Here is a 22,173-nt window from a genome sequence, read left to right as displayed (position 1 = left end):
ATGGAATGTTTTTTCTAAAAAACTTTTTCAGGGAGGAAAACACTTTTGATAATTAAATCCCAGGCGGAGAGAGATGGGACAATATTTCCATTAGAGAGAGCCAGAATTTCTGTGCAGAAATTCAGGAAAGGAACAGTATCTCTGTTGGAGGTTGTATTTAGCAGATGATGACTAATGGTTTTTATTTTACTTTCTCTCCCTTCCCCATGCCCCGCTTTTCAGATCTGGGGATATCTGAGCCTGTTCTGAAGAGGCTCTTCCTCCTTGGCATCACCAAAGGTAAACTTGAGGAAAAGGGCAGTATTTTGGCCTACATATTTAGTGTTCTTCTGACATCATCTAATGCTGTCAATAGCAGGAAGATGTTTGCTGGATCTCTCTTGATCTTACAGCTTCTGTTCACTATTACTTACTATCAGTGAAGGAGTTGTGTTAGAAACTTCTGGTCCAGAAACCAACAAGAGTTGTTTGCTTTGTCCTGTTCCTTTTCTGTTTCTAACCTTTACCATCCCTTTCCTGCCTTCTCCTGCAAAGTAAAGGAGAAACTGAAATCAGCTAGTAAAGTGTTTCATGGATTTGTTGCATAATTCAGTTGCAATCTGAACATCACAGCACTTTTCATTAGTTTATTCACTAATAGGCCAAAGAGCAGTCATCCCCAAGGTCACAGGAAAGGCAAGGGTTACCATTGCTCTAGGCCAAGACATTACAATACTGATGATGACAAAACTATTTAGTATAGATGCCAACAATGCCAGAAAACAAGCCACCATCCTAATCAAGGGCAATATTTTCATTGCTCAAAGCCAGCCCAGCTCCCTGCTGTCAGACTGTGACAATCCCCAGTTGGCAGGCCCGAGCAGATCCACTGTGTCCTCGGTGCACTGTCATTCCAGCTCCCCGGCATGCTTTGCCAAGACGGGGTATAGTCTGCTCAACTGGGACACTTACATATACAACTCCCAGGAGGCCACTTGTGATAAACAGTGCATTGTAGATGATGAAGGAGGAATTCCCCAAGAGCAGAGTAACCTGTACCAGTTTGCTGATACTAGCACCAATAAATGTAGGTTTGACCACTCGAGGTGCGCTGCAGCACGTGTTCGCCACCAGTCCATTGAAGCACCTTTCCCTGCTGACCCACTCCTTCCTGGTCCCAAACAGGTGGTTCATTCTTCCCCCGTGACACGCATGATCAGTACAAGAGTGTGTGGAAGAAGGGCCAAGCTGCTGTATTGCAGTTGAGCCTAGTTTCTGATAAACTCAGAGAATGGTGATGGTGGTGGTGTGAGCTGCAGGGAGTCTTACTGCCACAACTCGCCGCCTCGCAGGTGGGAGCAAAGGAAGCTCTGACAGTGGCAGCACCCAGCAATAGCAATTGGAAGTGGTTTACCATCCAGTGGACTTTGATTCCTAACATTGCCGTTGGTCCTGGGAAGTGCAAGACCAGAAGGGGGGAAAGAAGTAGCAAGCTCTGGACACATACCATCATTAAAGAACAAAGCACAACATTCCTGAATATAGAAGTTCTCCTTGCTGGTAGTTGCAGGTGTATAAGCAGTGTGATGGCACAGCCTCTTAGTTTCATTGGCCATGATTCCTCTTATGCCTGTATTTTAATCTAGACTTATATCCCAGGCTTCCATTGCAGCTCTGCCTTCCTGTGGCAAGATCCTACAAGCAGTTATGAGCTCTGTAATTTCTCTTCCTAGCTTCTGTTTTATTTTTAGGGAATCTTGTTAGCTGTTACCACAATTCAGTTTGTCCTTTTTCATGGCACAGACCCACAACTTTCATTTTGCAAAGGGATATCCAGTGGGAGGTCTGGACGGTTTAGAGAAGTAAAACTTGTCTTTTAATGACATTTCTTTTCACCACTCTCTCCCTAAAATGTCTTTATGGTCCAGCAGACTAGAGTCAGGTGTCCTATCTGTTGCTTCTCTCAATCCCAGAGTTACCAATGTCCATGTGGCATCTTATTATGTTGTTTTATTGCAGGTTACTTGCACTATTAAAACAGATGATTCTGTGACCACTAGAGCTGATGGTCTGCTCCTATGTAACTAGTGTAGCCAGCAAAGGAAATAGAGCTTACTCAGCACGAGTTCTGAAATATTTTGGAAGGGGAAATAGTCCTATTGGAAGATTCCTACTGAAGCAAAAGCCTGTTCAAAAAGCAGTCCTGATGAGGAGCATCCTCTACTCAAATATTTTGTTACAAGTGGCCCGAAGAGGCAAAATTTTTATTTTTTAATTCTTGTTGCAGCAGCAGCTGAGTTAAGCAATGGTCATGCTGTGTTCAGGGCATCAAAGCAGAAAATTTGAGACAAAGGGCCTAGATGCAGAATTTCCTGCTAAAACCTAAATCAAATGCCACTGAATGCAGCTTCCCTCAAGATCTCCCAGCTATGCTACTGTTCACAGCCTAGCTGGTGGCCAGTATCCAGACTGAGCATTAGTAAAACTAACAAACCAAACAGTTCCCACAGTAAGTCCCTTGCTCTCCAGCTAACTTATTTAACTGTGGAGCTTGTAAGAGGGATGTTTCATTTACTGTTGTTGCAATAACCAGTAAGCGGGTATCCATGACAAAACCAAAGGGCACTGCCCTACAGCAATGAAGTCTTGGCTAAGCAGCAGCAGAAACTGAAAAAGGTCAGAGCTCTACAGTAGCCCAGCTCCATTTTAAAAATAAAGCCCATCAGTTTCCTAAGAAATGAAGGAGGTTCTTCAATGGCTTTCAGATCAGACCTGGGATGTCTCAATTCTCCCAAAGACACCAGGGAAAGAAAGGGAAGTGCTCAGACAAGTATACAAGGAGAGCACCACAGAGATTCACTGACATTCATTCTACCCCTCCCTGCCAAGGGAGGGACAAGAACAGAAAACTTCACAGCTTTGCAGAGGGCAAGGAGCAGGGCTAGCTTTTCCCCTGCAATTAATTTGCTACTCTTTCCCCATCCCTCTGTCCTGTTCTTGTGCTCCCAGAGGTACAACTCTCTGCCTAATTTGTTTTTCTTCCTTTACACAGGGACTATTTCTACATGGTTCTGTACTTACCTTAGTGATCTGCAGCTGCTCCATTTCATGTCTTGGATAATGCTGCTGAAGTCCACCAGAAGGAGCCTTTGTGTATCACTTTTGCATAAGCCTCAAGGAATATATTAACATGTAAGTAAAAAGCTAGTGAGTGCTCTTAACTGTGTTGAATTACCATAAAATTGATCTTCCCAATCTGTATGAGAATAGGATGCTCTGGATTTGCAATACAAATCCTGTACATTAAGAATGTGGATGGTTGTACACTGTTCCTGAAGATGATTTTTTTTTTTTCCAGCCTCCTCATTGATTGACCAGTATTGTTTTATTTCTTAATAACTACAAAGAAGTAAATGCAGCTCTACAATAGCATGTATCAGATATATGTCCCCCTTTTTGCTTGCAGTCTGCTCTCAGGTTTGTGCTAAGCATTCCCCAAGGCAGCTTCGTACTTTGATATGCCTGTATCTGCAGGAGCTCTCTTTGACCAGAGAAACTCGAAACATACTCTTCTTGGGTACTCTTATCATCATAGTAAAAGCACAGGAAGGTTTCAGCAAGCTAGCTTTGCCAAGCTCCTGCAGTTTTGATCTGATGGCTGGATTTAATCAGTATTTTAGGGAGGCTGACCGTTTGTCACAAGAACAAGGGAAAACAATGTAAAAAAAAAAAACAAACACCCAAACTCCCATAATGTTACCCTTACTTGCTTTCTCTTTCCCACTGTGTCTAACAGCTCGTTAGACCCTGTGCTTGTAATAGCTGTGCCATGAGACAGGACATTTCATTTCCTGTCCTGCTTTCCAGGGTGTGGCAAAACAAATGCACACGCTCCCCAGCCACACCAGCAGGACTGTGGGGTTTGCAGCGTTCACCAAGTACAGGCTTAGCCCTAATTTCTTTCTTGTTCTGTTCTGCCTGTAAGAGAACTTCTGTTCCTGCCTCTAGGGAAGAAGAGGAACTGGGATTTTGAGAGATGCGGGGCTCGTGTCTGAAGAGGAAAAAAGTGTGTGATGTTTTTCTCTCCCTGACCAGTATAAGCACTGCAAACTGAGATACTTCTGGTAGCTTTTGAGAACTGGGAGCTGAGCCTTGCCTTCCTTGCAGAGGAGCCGTGTCTATTTGGATGATTTGAATCTTTGCCATCATTCGGAGCAGAATGAAGCTCTGTAAAAGGACAGTGACTGAATGCCAACTGGGTTGTCATTAGCTCGGGCGGCCCGGGAAGCAGCTGATGTGCAGTTTGTGGTGGAAGTCATGCAGACAGAAGGGGTATGACTCAGTGGTGGAGAGGCCCCGGCCTCTGGCAGTATTCCGACCCCAAAGGTGTATTTTGGGCTTTGTGTTGGGATGGACCAGGGACAGCTAGTGGCTGCACATCACTGCATAAACCACAGAGGCTCTGAGGATCCCCACGTGACGGACCCTTTTGCAGAAGGCTGTTAATGTTGCAGTGGTGTTGGGTGCTGCTGGCCCTGCTCCATCTTTCTTCCACAGTAATCAATGGAAATGTGTCTTGAAGTCTGGTGCTTTAGGAATGAAAAGTTTAATGGCTTTCCTTGGCTTCCCCCGCCCCTCTTTCTTTTATGAAGCATAGGGTGTTTGAAACTATGGAAGCAGCGCAAGAAAAATATTAATGAATAACTATGGCGTGCAGACATTAACGCATTCCTTTCTCTTGAAATAACTGGCTTTTCTCTGTAAAAGAAAAATGTCTGTAGAGTCTGAACCTGCTGTATAGAAGCCAAAGTTGCTGGTGATTTAGAACTTCACAGGCTTGTTTGCTAAAATGTTACCTCTGCATTTATCATGTGGCAAAAAATCTCTTTCTCTGCAAAATGATAACCCTCTAGAGGCAAGATAAACCTTAAGGCACAGGGGCAGTTCTTGAGGTTCTGTCTGAACAGTATCTGGGTGATGGAAACTGAATGAAAAATTATTTGTAGGACCCTCTCTCACACGCCAGACTCTACCTGATGTTGGAGGAGAGGATTGAAAGCACCGCAAGTACTCTGCCATTGGAGTGGTCAAGGGCAGATTTTGAAGCACTTTTTGGATTTTGTTTTGCTGCAGTTATGAACAGAGATGAACATGAATTGAATATGGGGCTGCACTACAGTAACAATACTCCTAGATTTGGACCCCAAGTGAGGAGTGAAAACTGCAGGTCAGATCAGAGGCATTTCACAACCTCTCTTGTATGAGCTGCCTGTCCTTAGAGGGAACAAAATGCAGAAAGGGGACAGTGGAGGGGAACCCCACTGATGACTATCAGAGGAAATAGGAATAATGCATCCCTGTTCCCCAGAGGAGGCTGCACAGCCAGGGGTTGTCCATGTGCCCAGTGGAGAAGCAGGAAGTTTAGGGACCTGCTTAAGAAAGATTCTTTTCGACCTCTGTTCAGTGTTTAAAACCCCGGTTTTCTCCCTGTTGACCTGGTTCAGGACCATCCCTCCTCCTGCCCTCCTAACATGCCTTTGCCACCCTGCGTGCCCCAAAGGCTGGCAAACTGCTTGTTGGCGTTGTCCCTGTGTCCGAACCTGCCCGGGATTAAACACTTACCGTTGAGATTATTGTGCAATTGCAAAGAGGGAAGGAGGGGTGAATAAAAACCCTCTTTCGAGGCGGTTTTCTTTGGCGGGCTCCTGCAGAAGCCGTCCTTTCGCCTTGCCCCCCCCCGCCCTGTGCCCGCGGGGTTTGTCGCTGCTCCCCGAGCCGCCGGGACTTGTAGTCTGGGCCGGGCTCGGAGTCGGGACCGCAGGGGACACGGACACCCCCCCAGCCCCGTGCCGGCGAGGTCGGGCCGTTCATTTCAGCACCTTTTTGCCCCGGTCCCGCCGCCTTGTTCCTTCGGGGGCTGCAGCGGGCGCGCGGTGCTGCCCTCGGCCTCCGCGCCCCGCGTATATGGGGGCGCGGATCCGCGCCTGCCAGCTCCCCTGAACTGCTGCTGCCTCGGGGAGTCCGGGGGTTGGCTCCGCCGAATTCTTAAAAAAGCTCGGGGGAGGACGGGGAAAGGCAAGGGAAAAACAACTGGCGTAAGCCCAGCGGAGTAACTGGGCGAGGGGGGAGCCCTCTTTTCTATCGAGCCCCCAGGAGCCTCTCACATCTTGCCCCCTCCGCATGAACCGGAGTTTCGGCTCCTGATTCAAAACAGAACAATAAATAAACTCCGCTTAGTGCCTGTTGCTGGAGTGTTTACAAAGCGCTGTTGCTACAAACAAGGCTGTGCTTAATTGCAGGTGACCATGGCAGACAGAGCTGCAGCTGAAAGAGCCTGCAAAGACCCGAACCCCATCATCGATGGCAGGAAAGCAAACGTGAACCTGGCATATTTGGGAGCAAAACCAAGGAGTATTCAAACTGGTGAGGCATCCAGGAGATCCCATCTCTATTTAGAATAACTTGTAAGACGAGGAAACAAGTTACTCAGGCTGGATTCGCCTGATCTGACAATGCATCCTTACCCCTCATAGTTCTGATTGTTGACAGAGAACACTGTGTAGTCCAGTTACCTCTCTCGGTATCATCTTACTCGTACCTGTTACACTAACGTTATATGCAGCTAAGTTCATATAACCAAGTTAAAGCTGTTTTCTCCCATGGCTAAGCTGTTTTCCTTTTATCCTCTACATTACATCAGCTTTAACAACAAGATCCATTTCTTCATTCTGCCTTTTGGTTTAATGGCCACAGTACCTAGTGTGTAAAATAAGGCATTACACCCTGTTGTCTGTTCAATAACAGCACTTTCACACTGTTCTTGAATCTGAATTCCCATCTGGCCCTTGTGCATATCTCACACGCATATTAAAATTTACTTCTAAATGGAGCTCTGAATTTGCTCACATACGTAGCAGATAAAATGCACATACGTGTGGTCTTGAGGTGTAATTATGCACGTATATTACAACTTGAATGGTACAATGGATGCCATTCATTAATACTTCTTTTTTTCTAAATGTTTTTTTAGGTTTTACCATAGGTGTGCAGCAGCTACATCCAGCCTTCATCCAGAGACCCTTTGGGTAAGTGGAAATGTTTCTTAACAGTCTGAAATGAAATTCATGAATCAACTTCCTCGTTATTTAAGATGCGTGAAAATAGCCTTAGCCGCCAAGAGTGGACAGTTTCAACAGCTGTTGTTAATGTTGGAAGTACTTTATTTCTGGTGAAGATTTCAGAACTTTTGTGCATTTGTCAGCTTTAATGTAATTCCCAAAGATCCTCCTTTATCCTCAGTAAATCTTAGTCATAATAAACCCAGTGCTGCTTTGCCAGCTTCAAGAATTCGCAAGAATTCAAATAAATGGAAAATAGTTTCTCTATTATAGTACTTAAGGTGTCAAAACAATTAAGCAAATTCTGTTCTCATGTTTCTCAAATAAGATCTTCTGCTTCTTCTGTGCCATTTCCCACGTAATAATGCTTAGGATACAGTTTTATCCTAGAAAACAAATTGCATTGGAAACAAAGTCTGTTACTTAATGAAAGTAACATTAGGTCAAAAATTGATTTTGGACAGATGTTACACAAGGCTTGAATAGTCTGCAAAAGTGGGCTTTTGTCTGCTGTTTTCAATAGCTTATACCATCCCTACTCGGTTAGAAAAGTCCTCTTTTTATACATCTAATAGGATCTGGCAGCTGCTCGGCAAAAGACAAGTGTGCTTCACGAGAACAATAGTGACTGTCATACTGCCTTCATTTAACTGTTTAATGATTGATGCAGTTCTTTTTTTACACCATTTCAGAAAGTGAATATTGATAGGGGGTTTTTATTATTATTTTCTAAGAGCATTAGGAAAGTAGGTGCATTTTTTTAAAGCTTTTGAGCACTGCTCTGTTGTGTTTTTTGTATGACTCTAATATAAATAGATGGGATTTTGGCCTTTATCAACAGAAATACTTCATCCCTCTTCATCCCTTTCCTGCTCTCTGCTTGTGTTTTTTTGGGGGTGGTGTGTTTTTGGGTTTTTTTTAAAAGAAAAATATCTGCTAACAACAAAACAGAAACTTTCACTCATCTGCCCTCATGGCTGCAGTTGCCAACTGCCTGGGTAATCTCATTCCAGTGAGTTTATGGATGTAAGAGACTGTGTTGCCACAATAGTGCACACCCAGTGTATGTGTGTTGTGTAGGGTTCAAACATGCCAGTTTTTGTAAGTGGTTACGGCTCTGTTGGAAAGACTCGAAGAACATCTGTCATGAAATGAAGAGGGTTTTTTGGTGCAAGAGCCGCAGTAGAAGACAAGATGCTGCTTTTCCATAGCTCTCCTTGCATGGGAGCCATGATAGTTTTCGTAGCCCCTAGAGAAGGCAGCAGCGGTACCTTTGGGATGTGAACCCCAGAGGCTTTCCAAATTGCACAGGAGTACACAGGAGAAGTTGACAACAAAACCAGCCTGTTATGAGGTTTTACCACGCATGCTAACAGAAAAGAGCAAAATGGTGAAGCACATTAAACTCCTTGTGTTGCCAGGAGCGCCGGCACACGCCTGTTCTTCTTGCAGATAATTTGCCATTCCTACCCAGCAGCCGCAGCTCTGGAAAACATCACTTTTCTTTTTGAACAGTTTGCTTTTAGTTTCACATACAGAGGAGTGTGGGATCAACTGACTACGTGTTCCCTGTGATCTCGACAGTTACTGTTCCAGTTCCTAGGCATTGGTTTCATCATTAAACCAGCAGAGCTGCAGTTAGCACATACAGCAGAGAGTACTATAAATTATTTATCAGTTGCCAGGAGACAGGAACCAGGAGACTGGAGGGTTGGACGAAGGGGATTATATATCATTATTTGCAAGCATCAGTAAACAAGAGTTTTGTTGCATTCAGTCATTGCTGGAGCAGAATCACTGAAAATGTGGTTTTGGCAAAATGTGGAGCCATTTACCTGAGCACCATGGCAGGGGCAGCTCTGTGACTTCTGAGCAAAGCATCAGGTGCTCAGTCAAGCAACAGAACTTGGCTGTCAGTTCCCTGTCTCGTCAGTAGACCAACAAAATTGAGCCTTCCAGGCTCCACTCCTGCATTGCCTTGAACCCACAATTTCCTTGGCCCTTCGGGATCTGAGGGTAGATGAGCGCTCTATCAGGGTCTTTCTATCTTTGGAAGCTTCATCAAATTGCTGTTGTCCGTTTGTTCTGCACTGTCTGGAGCAGATCCTGACCTTCCCCAGATGAAGCTCAGTGGCTTGTCTGCTTTGCCCATGGTGTAAGACATTGCCCAGTTCTCCCTCCTGCAGTTCCTGTCTCTGCAAAGTGTTTTTGCCCACGGGTTGGCACGTGGTTTACAAAAGACAGCTGTTGTGGGACATGGGATTCTAGGTGTGCAAGATGGACTTGTGAAGAAGAAATGAATGAACAACCTATTAACTGCTAGGAAGTTAAATAAGAGAAAGCCAGCCAGTCACGTTCCAGCTATCAAGCCACAGAATGCAGGTTTTGGTGAAACCTGAAATGAATGGAAACTATGAAAATTACCCAAACATCAGTGAGGATTATTTATAAACTGACAGCTTCCCCCTCCTGCCTCAGGCACCCAAATGCAGCTGTAAATATTGCCCGGGGTATGCGGAACAGAAAGAGAAACCATGATGAGCCTCTCTCCTTCCTCCCGCTGTCCTGGCAGGGGAGGCACTCGCACAGCAGACAGCATGGAGTCGGTAGTAAATCCCGTTCTGAAAAGTAGTCTCTAGATTGTTATAACCAGAGATGTTAACAGTAACACATGGCAAAGGATGTGTCTGTGTCTGGGTAACTCCGGGATCTGGCTTTTGAATTTAGGGAAGGAGCATTAGGCCTGGGAGCTTAGTCCCGAGTTTACAGACTGCGCTTTGCTTGGAGGCATCTGCCAGTGCCTCAGCATGTCCCTGCAGCTACTGGCCAGCACAAAGCTGTGCCTAGGTGATCAGAGAAGGGAGAGACGCTCTCCAAATGGAGCTGTCTCTTACTGCAGTGGTGTCCCTTTTAAGAAGTTTTGAGAATATATGAAACTTCTTGGAAGCTGCTCAGAGCAGCTGTGTAGACCATTTGACATGGAGCACGTGGTGACGTGGCAGAGCTGCTTAGTGCCTGTCTCTTGGTCCTTTCCTCTGTGACTCCAGTGCTCGAGACAGGCTTCAGCCTGTGCAGGGAGCGGGGATTCCCTGGTTCTCCTCTTCGCAGCCGTGCTTGCCGCTCTGGACGTGAGCAGCCTATGGCGGATGCATTCCTGCGGCTGTGCCTCAGCAAAGGAGCTATCTGTGTGGGAGATCTACCAGTGACTGAGCTCTTGGAAACATCCAGCTGTCTCTTGCGGCAGGATCCTGCTCTTGCCATATGTGCACATTGGATGTTGTTGCTCCAGAGAACCCCCCCTGCCCATCCTTGTGTAGTTGCTTATTTTGGTGGGCCTCTTACTCTGGCCCACAGCTGATCTCAGGCAGCATCAGAAAGAGTTAAATCTCTTTGAGTTTGAAATTTCATGCATTGATGCTTGCTGCAGTTAGGAAGTGAAGAAAGTCCCTCTTTGTGTCAGCCCACCCTCCCTCGCAGCTGTTTATCCTTAAAACTTCTCTGTTGGGTTAAAAATAAAAAGGAAACAAACTTTCATCTTTTCTGTGGTTATGCTTATAAACCAGCACACGCTGGCCGTGCTCTGCTCAGCCTCTCTCAGCTGGCATCCCCCATGCTCTGACTTCCTATCTCAGCACTTACAGAGAAGCTGGCCCGCTGCGGGACCCCAGCCCACTCTGCTGGTCCCAGGATCTCCCGTGGGATGGCACACCTGGCACCTGCTATTTACTGTGTGCTGAAAACATGAAAGCTTCGGTAGGGTGGGGGGGGGATTTCCTGAAAAACATTCAAATCCATTTTCTAAATGGATTCAGCTGCTAGTTCTCAGGCATGGTTACTGCTATTCAAACCAAATGCTTGCCATTCAGAAAAAGCCCCCCCCCCTTTTTTTTTTTTTTTTTTTTTTAACAGGAGACATGTCTTTATGAACAGATCAGATGGTTTTGTGAGTTTTCTTGAACACCTTCTTCAAGGTGGCAAATGCTGGTATCGGACCCAAGGGCTTGGTATACAATTCATCTTGGTTTTGGTCACAATTGCTTATGTCCTACATCTAGTATAGGCCCGTAGAACAATACTAAAGGAGAGCGTGGTCTTCTATATACACCTTACACTTGGCTGCATAAACGGTATGCCAAGCTCAAGGCAGTAGTAGACCTTTTGCAGGGAATGGGCTCTGGGTGAAGGGTTCCATGTGCCACTGCAGTGCAGTCAGGGCACAGGCCTGCCTGTGATGGAGAGCCGGGCTGAGCTGGCTCTAGCTTTGTCTTTACAGCACATGGCTCAAGTTGTGCTGTCTTCTCTGTGTGATTCCATTACCTTTGGTGGATTTGCTTTTCAGCCTCACCAGCGCGAGAGCAGCCTCCTTAGCAACAGAGACCCGAGTCCTTTCCCCTTGTTGCAGGAGCTGGGGAGTTACAGATGCAAAAATTCTCCTATTCTGATCTGACTGGTGCCGTACAGTCCCGATGTGGCAGATTGATGCAAGTGTCTAAATTTTCAGAGCAGTCCAGCTTGTACTTGATCTCGTCTTTCCTTTGCACAGCTGTTGGCATACTGGTCCCTAACTGTAGTATTAAACACATGCCCAGTAATTCAAATGATAAATGCAGCTCTGACTGGCCTGCCTCTGAGCTGAGGACACCAGTGAGGGAACTAGACAGTTGTTGTGCTGATAATTTGGTAGCAAGGACACTGGGTCACTTCTAAATATGACTTATATGAAGAACTTGTTCCCCACAGATGGGAGCAAGCTACATACCAAAGCTAAATATACTCTATGATCACAAAAGATGAAAAGTTGTGGACCTCAGAGTTAAAACTGAGTCTCCTATTTCTCGATCTCTAAATCCTGTAAACAGGATCGTGCTGTCCCCTGCAATTTCCCTGTTGCCAGCGTTGAGCATTTCAGCTCTCCTGTGTCATAGCTGAGCTGCTGCTGGCTCTGCTCCGGCCAAAGCTATGCCAGGGGCAGGCTCCCAGCCCACCTCCCCATGATTCCAGCTTGCAGGAAGGTGTGGAGAGAGATGTCTCAGACGCTCTAGAACAACAAAGGCACAACTGGCAGCAGAGATCACAGAAATCCTTAAAATAGAATTTCTTTCTTGGCTGAGAAATTACTTGTTTTATCAGCGTAGGCTTTCTTTTATGAAAAATAGATATTTCATTGCTTCTACTACAGCTGAAGCATTCTACTTCAAAATATCTATCCAAGAAGGAGTGTTTGATAAATCAAGTGTGTGGATGGTTTTAATTACAAGTCAGTGGAAGGGGATCATGTATAAAGACAGACTGTTAAAAAATGGAACCAGTTGAAAGTAGTCAGTTTAATATATATTATGCCAAAACTTGTCAGGTACTTGAGAAGACTTTAGAGATGTGACCGCAGACTTTGGTTTTCTCCAAATTGCAGAAGAAAATTGCAAAGCTTGGTTAAAGGCAGAATTCCTGGGGCTTCCTGGATTAATCTGTCAGAGCCTCTGGTTTTCCTCCTATGTGGACATGATTCTAGCATCTTCTTGGATTTCTCACACTGATGCTGAAGGATTCAGGCTCCTGGAGTGCACTGGTGTGAAGCGTTTTCTGTTTCTTCTGTTAATTCATTACTGTTTTGGCTGTGCTGATAACTTGAAAGGGGAGGGGTGTTTCCTTCTCTGGATAGCTGACTGGTTGCGGATAAACTTCCATGTGGCTTTTTCCTTGGTGCCAGATGGCTCTTGTTTCAGGCAGATGTTATCTTCTGCTACCTGAGTGTTTTTCAGCCTGCTTCTCCAAAACTATTTTTGGTCTGGCCCAGCATGCCTTTGTTTGGGATTATTTTTTTTTTCCTTTTTCCTTTGGGTGTGGGGGAAGCAAGATGCAGAGGATAAAGCTGTAAACTTTTGAGTCTGGCTAACTCGTGCTGGAGCTCAGCTTGTTGATCTTGAACTCTTAGTTAAGCTGAGAAAACGGATTAGATCTTTGTGAGAAGATGTACTCTCATCTTTGGTCTGCAACTTTTTTTTTTTTTTTTTTAATTTCTTTTATTTTTCCCCCACACCTCTGCACTGGCTATGAGGGAAGGTGTAAGTGGAATTTCTTTTTACTTGTTTTTGTGGGATCCACCTTCCTCCACTGTGGGCCATTTGTTTGTTGCATCATGAAGTCAGGATGTGCTAATGCTCTAAAATGAGGACATTGCTGGGCTGTGATAGGTTCTCAGCTACTGCAGTGCCTCCTGTTCCTTAAATTTTCTCTCTCCTGCCAAAATGAATATAAATTGAAATCATGATTGCTTTTGTACCCCTAAATTGGCATTTGTATTTCTCAAGCAATGGTTTTGGTAGGCTCAGCAACCAGCAGAGGTTATCACTGCATTCTGCAATATGCTCACTTTCTCTTGTACTGATTCCAGCCTGGGACAGTCTGTTGCAGCAGGTTGTTCCTTGGTGGTTGCCACCAGTGTGGTGACGTCTGGTTGCGACAGGGAAGCAAAGAAACCCAGTCATGTACCTGTTTGCACAGGCTGCTGTGTAGATCTTCTCAGAAGGCCAGAGGAGGGCAAATAGAAGACAGACAGGCAAATTAGTTCCAAGATGAGCAGAAATTGTATTGGTTCGTTTGCTATTTTGTGCTTGTGTTGTATTGTAGTAGGTGAGGATAAATACTGTACCATGGACCTGCAGAGTTCATCCTTGTCTTACTCTGAGCTGGCTGATGAGGCAGAAGCCATTGACATTTCAATGCATGTTTAAATTGGCTTTAGTGGGGACATTTAAGGATTTGGAGGTTTGTCATGTCAGTGGTTGAAACCCAGCCTGTGTCAGTGCATGGTGATGGATGGTGGAGTGGTCGGGGCACAATGAACGTCCTGATCTGCACTGGAGTGTCGGTGGATAAACTCTGTGTGATCTCCTCCTGGAGCAAGAGTCCTTGTTGGCAGGCTGGCCATGCTCCAGCCTATAGTCCTTCCTCATCACGTCTGGATTTGCGAACAGGACCTGAATTTCTCATGTCTCTACAGCCTGTCATTGTGGCTGGGGCCCATATGATACGTACTGCCAAGCCTGCCACCACTCCGCACAAGTTTACTTAAAGTGGCTCCACGAGGTGAGTGCTTGCTGGCTTGGGAGTGTCCTTCAGGAATGATGTTCTTGGGGCACGAGTGACACCAGGATGTGTCTGTGCATCACCAACTTCCAGGTGGTGTGGCAGCACTGCTAATGCAGGTGTAGAGCTCCTGGACTGCTGCTGCTTTCCTTGGTATTGCTGGGGTGCAAGAGCTGCTAGAGCAGCTTCTGTCTGGTGCTCTTTAAACTTGCAAACCCACTTCAAAATACATCTTCAGATCTGTCATCCAGGCTGTGGCTGGAGGTGTTACTTCACCAGAGGTAGCTTTCATGTTGCTGTCATGGACAGCTGTGGCTGTGCTCAGCTCGTTCTGCAGTACCACCTACCAGCTAAAGCCTGGCACCGCCTGCATCACGTGCTGTGGCAGTGTGGGTGTCCCTATAGCAGCTAATGGGTCAACTCTAGTGGAAATGGAGGCCAAATTCCTGGGGTCAAATGCCAGAATTTGTGCCTTCACTGGCCGACACAAAGGGCTCTGTTTCTTTTATTCTTCAAGGAATAAAAGGCTGGTCGTGGCGGTGGCATTTGTGTGCTGATCTCTGTGAGGCTGCCAAGAGCCCTGTGCCCCTCCTTGTTTCCCAAGTGGTTGTGTGATGCTGTGTCCCTCCAGACAGAGGGTTGCAGTCGTCTCCCACCTTTCCAGAAGCAGCAAAGCCAGCTCCCAGCATGGCTGGCAGAGATCAGGGGGTTCAGGAACTACTCGCTGCTCTCCCAGACCTATGCAACTTGCAGGAACTTCTCATGGCTCATGCATTGAAGTTCTGCAGGATGGGAGAGAGCTGAGAAAGTGCAGCTAAAACGCATTTTAGGTGTAAATCTGATGTAAGAGAATCAAATATATAAAGTGCCTCTGAGATGAATTGCCAGGTAGAGCTGCTGACAAGGGAGAGGGCCTCGTTATAACGCTCGTTCCTCTTCCCTGCTGTTTGGGAAGAGGTGTGGGACACATGGCTTGTCCCTTCTTCCTGGCTGCCCCTGGGGCTGTGGCTGGCCACCAGCCACCCCTGCCCTGCAGCTTGCCCTGCCCCTGTGGTGGGGAGAGCTGAGTGATGGCAGGATTTAAAAAGTCCGCTCTTTCAGCAGGCAACATCTCCTGGGAGCCAAGGCAGCTGCAAGCCTCACCCGATGCATTTGAACATCTCCACCCAGGACTGCACCAAAACTGGACTGCTTTTGTTCTGTCCTTCGTACTTTGAACAGCAAAAGCAGAAGCCGAGCCTGCATCTCCTCTGCCAATGGCTCTGCAACCATCTCTTTTGTTTTGTGTCTTTCAATTTTGGCTGCCGGGGCAGTGTGGCGACGTGCCACGTAGTTAGGAACGTGGGCTAGCGTGGCGGTCCCGGCTGCTCTCCTGCACCACGACGGCCCTCCTGAGTCCTCCCTGCGGCCACCACTGGCTCTAGACTTAGGTTTGACCATGTTCATTGCGTTTTGTGGCCTTTGCCCGTGATTAATTGCAATGCCATAAGCATCTCGTACATCTGCTGTTCACGGGATGACTTTGATGTGTGGTGGCAATGGCTGATCACTTGGTTGATGTTTTATAATCACATTGTGTGTGTGTATTCTAGATGAAGTTCTCTTCTGGCTGGCAGGGCCTATTGTGGGGGACGGAGAAAAACTGCAGGGAGAGAGGAAGGGAAAGGCATCTTAAAACACAGATGTGACTCATTCTGTAGATATTCAGATTAGAGTTTGCTGATTTCCAGAAAAATAACTCCCAAAGAGCTTTTTTTTTCCCCTGAAAGACCTTCTTCAGAAATGATGGAAGGGGGAAAAATATTTTAAGACTTTCTGTGGATGCTAAATGTAGCCAGCAGAGAACTTCATTGTACTGCACTGTTTTGTTTTGTTTGTAGCTGCAAGTCATCAAAGTGACCTTACCTTGGGTTGTGTGTTTTGTTTTGATCGATGAGTTGCCATCTGTCCACCTAATTCAGAAGTCCAAACTGCATAATATCTTGATTGAAATTTCTAGCTAAATTATTAAAACCCCACAGACCAAAAGAACCTTCCCTTTTACACAGAAGCAGATTGTGGAGTTGCCGAGTGTGATTTTTCTAGTGCAGTAAACTATGGTGTGTGATGTGCGCTTGCGTATGCATTGGGCTGGGATGTATTTCTGGAAACAAGAGTACCAGAGTACTTATTGTCTTCCTAGCTAATGGTGCTTTTTATTCAAAGTAGCATCGAAGAGCTGGAATTTTTCCTTGCAGAGAAAAAAAAAAAAAAGTAGTGCAGGATGTCGTGGATTCGCTGTCTCTCTGGAGCACACCGTGGGAGCTGCGATGGAGGAGCTGCGTACATGAAAGCAAAGTCGACGTGTGGAGTTTCTTGGGAATGAGTTGGGAGCGTGCGCTTGGCCCGATGGCCCCGCACGTGTCCAGTCCCCGTCCCCTGCGTGGGGTGTGCTGGCTCCGAGGAGCAGTTGGGTGGCAGCAAGGGACCTCGGGGGATGACCTGTGGAGCTGCTCAGGCTGGATTGCTTGGAGGCCCTCAGACAGTTCTTCTGGTCATTTTGCAGGTGCAGGCTATGTGCAGGGACAGTGCAGGCCCTCCCTCTGCTCCTGCTGGGGGTGTTTCTAGTGACTCCTGAGCGTGAGGGTTGTGCATTTGGTTTTTTGTTGCATTTGTGGCGTGATTTTAACTTTATCAAGCCCTGAAGTAGCAGGAAGCCTGGTAGTGGGACCCCATGTGTAGGGAGAAGTGACGTGCAGCCAGAGAATCCGTCACCAGTCTGGGATGCAGGCTGTTGGTGGAGCTGCTGATTTACGAGGGGGTAGAGCAAGAGGCGTGCGTGGGCTCTGCTTGTCTCGCCCCCAGTAGTTGCATAGGCCAATGCTGAGGGGTGCCTCTGCAGAGTCATTCCCCCAACGCTGGCAGGCCAAGAGAGCAGTATTGCACCTCTTCATTATTTAAAACAAAATGAAACAAACCCCCAGTGACCAAGCATGAGGAACCTCTGGGTTGGGACTAGGCCCATCTCCTCAGAAGAGGCGACTGCTGCTTGATGCGAGTATGGGACATTAAGTCCCCTTGATCCGAACTGGTGCATTAGCTCTAGCTCTGATTCAGTCGTGCTGGCCTCAGTTTAGATCAAAGCTAAACCAAAAGTGATTCAGTGAACTTCCGCTACCTCATCGTATTCTTGTTAGTCACAGGGTGATACTGGATATGGTGCATTCATTTATGGACTGAAGACTGTGAGGTCCCTCTCTCTGCACTACGCCAGGGATGGCTCTGACCTCTGGAGATGGTCTTGCACTTAATCAGCCAAAGGTTGAGGTGCTGTTCTCCACCATCCATCCTCCCCAGTGCTGTTTCTCTGAGGGTGGCCTCATTATAGCTAAGGCCCCTGATTTTGGAGGCAGTGTTGCTGGGGGGGGGGAGGAGAACACTCATTCTCTCATCATGCAAATTGCCTCAAGAAAAACCAAAGTGCATATGTGAGTGGGAAAATGAGAGAAAACTTGGTTCAGATGAGCACTTGTTAGCAAGAAGCCTTTCTCCTGCCTGAAGAGCAGGTTAAACCATCCAGTACTGGTTCTAAAGCAAATGGGAACAGCCCCATAACTGCTGGAGAGGAGGGACCAGCCCCAGGTGGACCCCAGTACATTGTAGATGGTGGCGGAGACCTAGGGCAGACACTTGGGTGGAACGAGGGCGGCCAGTGACCCATGTAGCATGTGTCCAGTCCCTGACTGCCAGTCCCCGTGAAGCAGCAGAGTGCAGGAGCCCACTGCTGAGCAGTATGTTGAATCTGCTGGGGTTTCCAGCCCCAGAGATCAGATGGATGAGTGGGCACTGAGCTCAGCTTTAAAGAGCAGTTTAGGCCTGTGTCTTGTGAAAGCCTGTGGGAGGCTTTTAAAAGTGGTCGTGTTTGAAAATGTGCTGTCACACACATCCACACAAAAATCCCCAAAATATTTGAATCTGCATAAGCCCTCTGCAGAGTTTTACCTTGTTTTTTTTTTTGTTTGCCAAAATGAGTTGGGTTTGGGTGTAGGGTGGAACGAGCTCTGCAGAGGATGGCTTCATGCTGTTGCCTTACATGATTCAGCAAGCAGCTGGCCAAAGGGACCTTTTCCACAGCATGCACTTTTTGATGCATGTGGCTCTGATCTTTCAGTGGTCACATGCTGTTTGTTGGTGACAGTCTGCAAGCCCCTGTTTCTTAAACAAGCCCTAAATCTGTCAAGCCTCTGCACAGTGGAGCCCTTTGCCGCTGAGGACTGGGCAGGCAGATGCCCTTGGCACTCTGCAGTTGACGTGTAATTGTCCATTTTTGTCTGGCCCATGGTAGTTTGTGTGGATGGACCTAAACCTTTAGGTTTGTGCAGTTTTTGCTCTTGTTTGAGGCCTGACTTCTTGTGGGACCTTCAGAAAATATAGCCCTTTCATTTCTCTGCCTTTTTATTTTCTTTCATCCTCATTAGTAGTTTTTAGAAAATTGGTGGGCGATCCTGAATTAATCATCTCTGGGATCTTTCAGTCTGTGGACTTCAGTTGACTGTGGTGTTGTTAAATTCCTCTCAGCACACAGCTACCTCGGGGCAGGGGCAAACCAGCTGGTGAAAAGCAACGCTTTAGGACCTGCATCGAAAGGGCAGAGGAGTGCCGGGGGCCAGCTGGCCACAGAGCCTGGATGTAAAAGCTCATGGGCACACGGGCATCGCTGCCGGGCCGGGGGCTGCTGGCATGGTCATGACTGAGGAGTGTTACTGAGGGGAAAAAAAACAGAATTAGTATCTCGTGTTTTGCAACAAACACCCTGTAGCATTGCCCTAAACATCCAGTGTTATGGAAACATAGGCTTAAATGTGTAGTAACTGATAACAGCTGGCAAGCTGGAAAGGCCCGTGGCTGTGCCCGGGAACAGTGGTCATCCCTGGTGGGACGCTACCCTGATGGGATGAACCGTGCTGAGAGGTGCCTCACGGGGGCTGCGGGTCCTCAGGAGCCTTCACCAGGGTTTGGGGCCGGGGAGGGGAGCGTGGACCTGGAGGATACAGGAGGCTGGTGGGGCAGGCAGGGCATGTGGGGGCCAGGGAGATACGGCGAGGCAGCCAGGCGGGGGCTGTGTTGCAGCTGTCCAGGGAGGTTGTTTTGGGAACCAGCAGCCTCAATATTGGGAGACAGAAGACACAGACCAGGGCGTGTGTCTGTTCTTGCAGTCCATGCTTCACCTTGCACTACTTCCACCCTTGGGGTCTAGGAGTGTTTTGCTTTTCATTCCCTCCACCCCGAGCAGCACCCCTCACTCGAGGGCAGCACTGCTGGGCAGCACCGTTTCTGTGGCTGATGCACATGAATCTGGGGGTAAGGAGGGGGACGTGCAGGCTGGAGGGAGGCCAGCCCCTCGCTCACTCTCTCCCTTTGCCTCCACAGACTCACGCCTCACTATGTTTACCCCCAAGCTATCATCCAGCCCAGCGTGGTGATCCCTACCCCTGTGCAGTCCATCACGTCTCCCTACATCGACTACACCGCCGCCAGCCAAGCCTATTCCCAGTACACCACAGCTGCCTACGATCAGTACCCCTACGCTGCCTCCCCCGCTGCCGGGTTTGTGGGATACGGCTACACGGGCGCAGTCCAGCCTCCCATCACCGCCAGCAACCCCGCGGCGCCCGCCACTGCCTTCGTGCAGTACCAGCCCCAGCAGCTGCAGCCTGACCGCATGCAGTAAGGGCCCTGCCCGCGCCTTCACCACCCGGGACAATCTTATACAATGGAAGGAGACAACTAGGACAACAAAAGCAACAATAAAAGAAACAAAACAAAAATATCACCCCGCCCCTTTACCCCTTTACGTAGGTGCATATCAATACCTAAGCTATTTATAGTGTTAAGGGCGAACCCAAACCCTTGCAGTCTGACTGTGCTTATGAAAATGGACTTCTGGTAAGTTTTTGTTGGTTGTTTTTTTCAATCTGGACAGATACTGTCTTGAAGATGTTCGAAAAGTGACTGAAATGTTTCACAGGAAAACTACAGATTCTTGCACACATCGTGGTCTGCTTCCATCACCCATGGTCTTCTTTCTGCCCCTACCCCATCTGCCCCGTCAGCCCTTCCCCATCAAACCTGCAATCCTTTTATTTACTGTTGAGGTACAGAGGTACTCGGAGAACATGGAAAAAAGCAATCTTATTTTTTGGTTGTACAAAAACTTTGTAATACTCAGAGATGCCTTACAGAAAAAAAAAAAAGAAAAAGAAAAACTATTTTTTAATATTTATTGCGATTTTATTCGCATGAGCTGTGAATTGCAGACGGAAGAATAGTAGTAAGTATCTGCCTTGTTTAATTCTCATTTTACTAAATTATTGTATGTAGGTAAAAGTTCTTAAGTAATTGCTGAATCACTTCAACATGCAAAAGGGAATATTGGCTTGAAGGAGAGCAGAATATTCCTTTAGTCAACGCACTGTACTATTTTCTTATTGTAATTGTTACTCTGTTAAGATTATCTCAAATTTAGGTATATTTTTAAATGCAAAAAACCAACCAAGAATACCGAACATTTTGTCTACTTTGGTAGATCTTTTGTTACAATGCTGCAACCTATGGAGACATTTACAGTATTTATGTAAAAGACATTTGAGGCTGTTGGCCAGCAAAGCTTAGGAGAATATCATGAGCGGAGCAAAAGAGAAAAAGGTGTTATGTCACTGAACAAATGGGTAAACGTAACCTTTTAACGCCTACAATCCAACAGCCAAATAAAGGAAGAGAACAGACAATGTAAGTTAAGTGCATTTCTACAAAGAACAGCAATAAACTATTTTAACTTTTAAAATTATTTGATACTGTACGGTACCATGTTTGCTTGGCTGAAGCCCACGAGGGAGTCCTTTCCAACTGCCTTCGCCCGTGTGTGTGCCAGGGTGGGTTGGGAGCGTGTGTCCTGCGCTGCAGCGGAGCCTGGCCCAGCCCTGCATCCCACGGGCATTGCAGGGGTGCCGCCATCCCCCGCAGCACGTCCCGTGCGCCGTTACTTGCTCTGCATGTCTCGAGTCACCTTGGGGTTTTGTTGCTCCTGGAGCATCGTGCCGGAGCCGCGCGCTCCCCAGCGCTCACAGCCAGCACCGGGCATGGCCCAGCTCAGCCTATGCGGAGCAGAGGGTGGGAAGTGCCGCCATCCTGGTGCAGCTCTAGTGGAAACCAGGACAGCTGAGATCAGATCTCGTCCCAGAATCCTCAGGATATCACTTTCCTTCTGTCATTTGCTTAGAATAAGATTTTTTTTCAAAATCGAATCCATCCAGAAGTCATCGGTTTGCCAAAGCCTTGTCCTGGTTGAGGGCAGGGTCACTGAGGGCCTCACTGATTTAGCAGGGCTTGGGCAGGCTGCAGGTGGGGGGGGAGCCTCTGGTAGGGTGCTTGCACCCCTCAGCCTCCTTTTTGCTAGTGAGAGAGCTGCTTTAGAAAACCAACTTGCTGGAGAAATTTGGGGTTCAGATTTTGACAGTTACAAACTTCAAGTCTTAGTTTTTGAAAGTAAATAACATTGTTCTATTTGATCATGCCACTTACCTAGTTCATCTCTGTAATGGTTATGGCAGAACTGGTGCTGGGAAGTCTCTGCATCTTTGGCACCAGTGTATATTGCTGTTGAAGGTGATGATGCCTAAAGCCACCCTGGGGGAAGAGGATGCCATAGGATAAAAGCAGAGGCAGTTTAGCACTGTGATCGACTGCCCTGGTAAACTTAAAGGCACACAGTGGGCATGTCTAACATCATCGGTAGGCCTCAGAGTAAACAGCCCATCTCGATGAATGGAAACAGCTCACTCCTCTGTTGTTCATATTGCGTGAGAATGCAGATCCTTATGGGGCTCTGTTCATCCTGCCCAGGGTTTTGCTTATAACCATATGGGTGACATTTATTTCCTTTTTAAGTAATTACTTTCTGGATACGGCTGTGGGGCTGCCAAAGCAGTAAGAGCTGAGCACCGCATCCAGC

At 47.1% G+C, this 22,173-nt stretch overlaps 1 protein-coding gene across 1 annotated transcript; it reads left to right on the top strand.

Moving 5' to 3' along the window:
* The first annotated feature begins 6,281 nt into the window (after positions 1–6,281).
* Positions 6,282–21,009, top strand: RBM38 (RNA binding motif protein 38). The gene is made up of 3 exons (XM_026862093.1): positions 6,282–6,402; positions 7,010–7,064; positions 19,593–21,009. The coding sequence occupies exons 1-3, from the start codon at positions 6,285–6,287 to the stop codon at positions 19,891–19,893; spliced, it is 474 nt and encodes a 157-aa protein (XP_026717894.1). The 5' UTR covers positions 6,282–6,284; the 3' UTR covers positions 19,894–21,009.
* Positions 21,010–22,173: the final 1,164 nt, after the last annotated feature.

Source organism: Athene cunicularia, assembly GCF_003259725.1.
Source record: "Athene cunicularia isolate RWA chromosome 20 unlocalized genomic scaffold, athCun1 chr20_part1, whole genome shotgun sequence".
NCBI lineage: Eukaryota > Metazoa > Chordata > Aves > Strigiformes > Strigidae > Athene > Athene cunicularia.
The sequence above is the reverse complement of the archived record's forward strand: the minus strand, read 5'-3'. Positions and strand labels throughout refer to the sequence as shown.

What these genes read in the sequence shown, in the direction of transcription:
- RBM38 (XM_026862093.1), top strand. Translation starts at nt 6,285, where the DNA reads ATGGCAGACAGAGCTGCAGCTGAAAGAGCCTGCAAAGACCCGAACCCC. An exon ending in ACCAAGGAGTATTCAAACTG is followed by an intron (nt 6,403 to 7,009) that starts GTGAGGCATCCA and finishes ATGTTTTTTTAG; the next exon opens with GTTTTACCATAGGTGTGCAG. An exon ending in TTCATCCAGAGACCCTTTGG is followed by an intron (nt 7,065 to 19,592) that starts GTAAGTGGAAAT and finishes TTGCCTCCACAG; the next exon opens with ACTCACGCCTCACTATGTTT.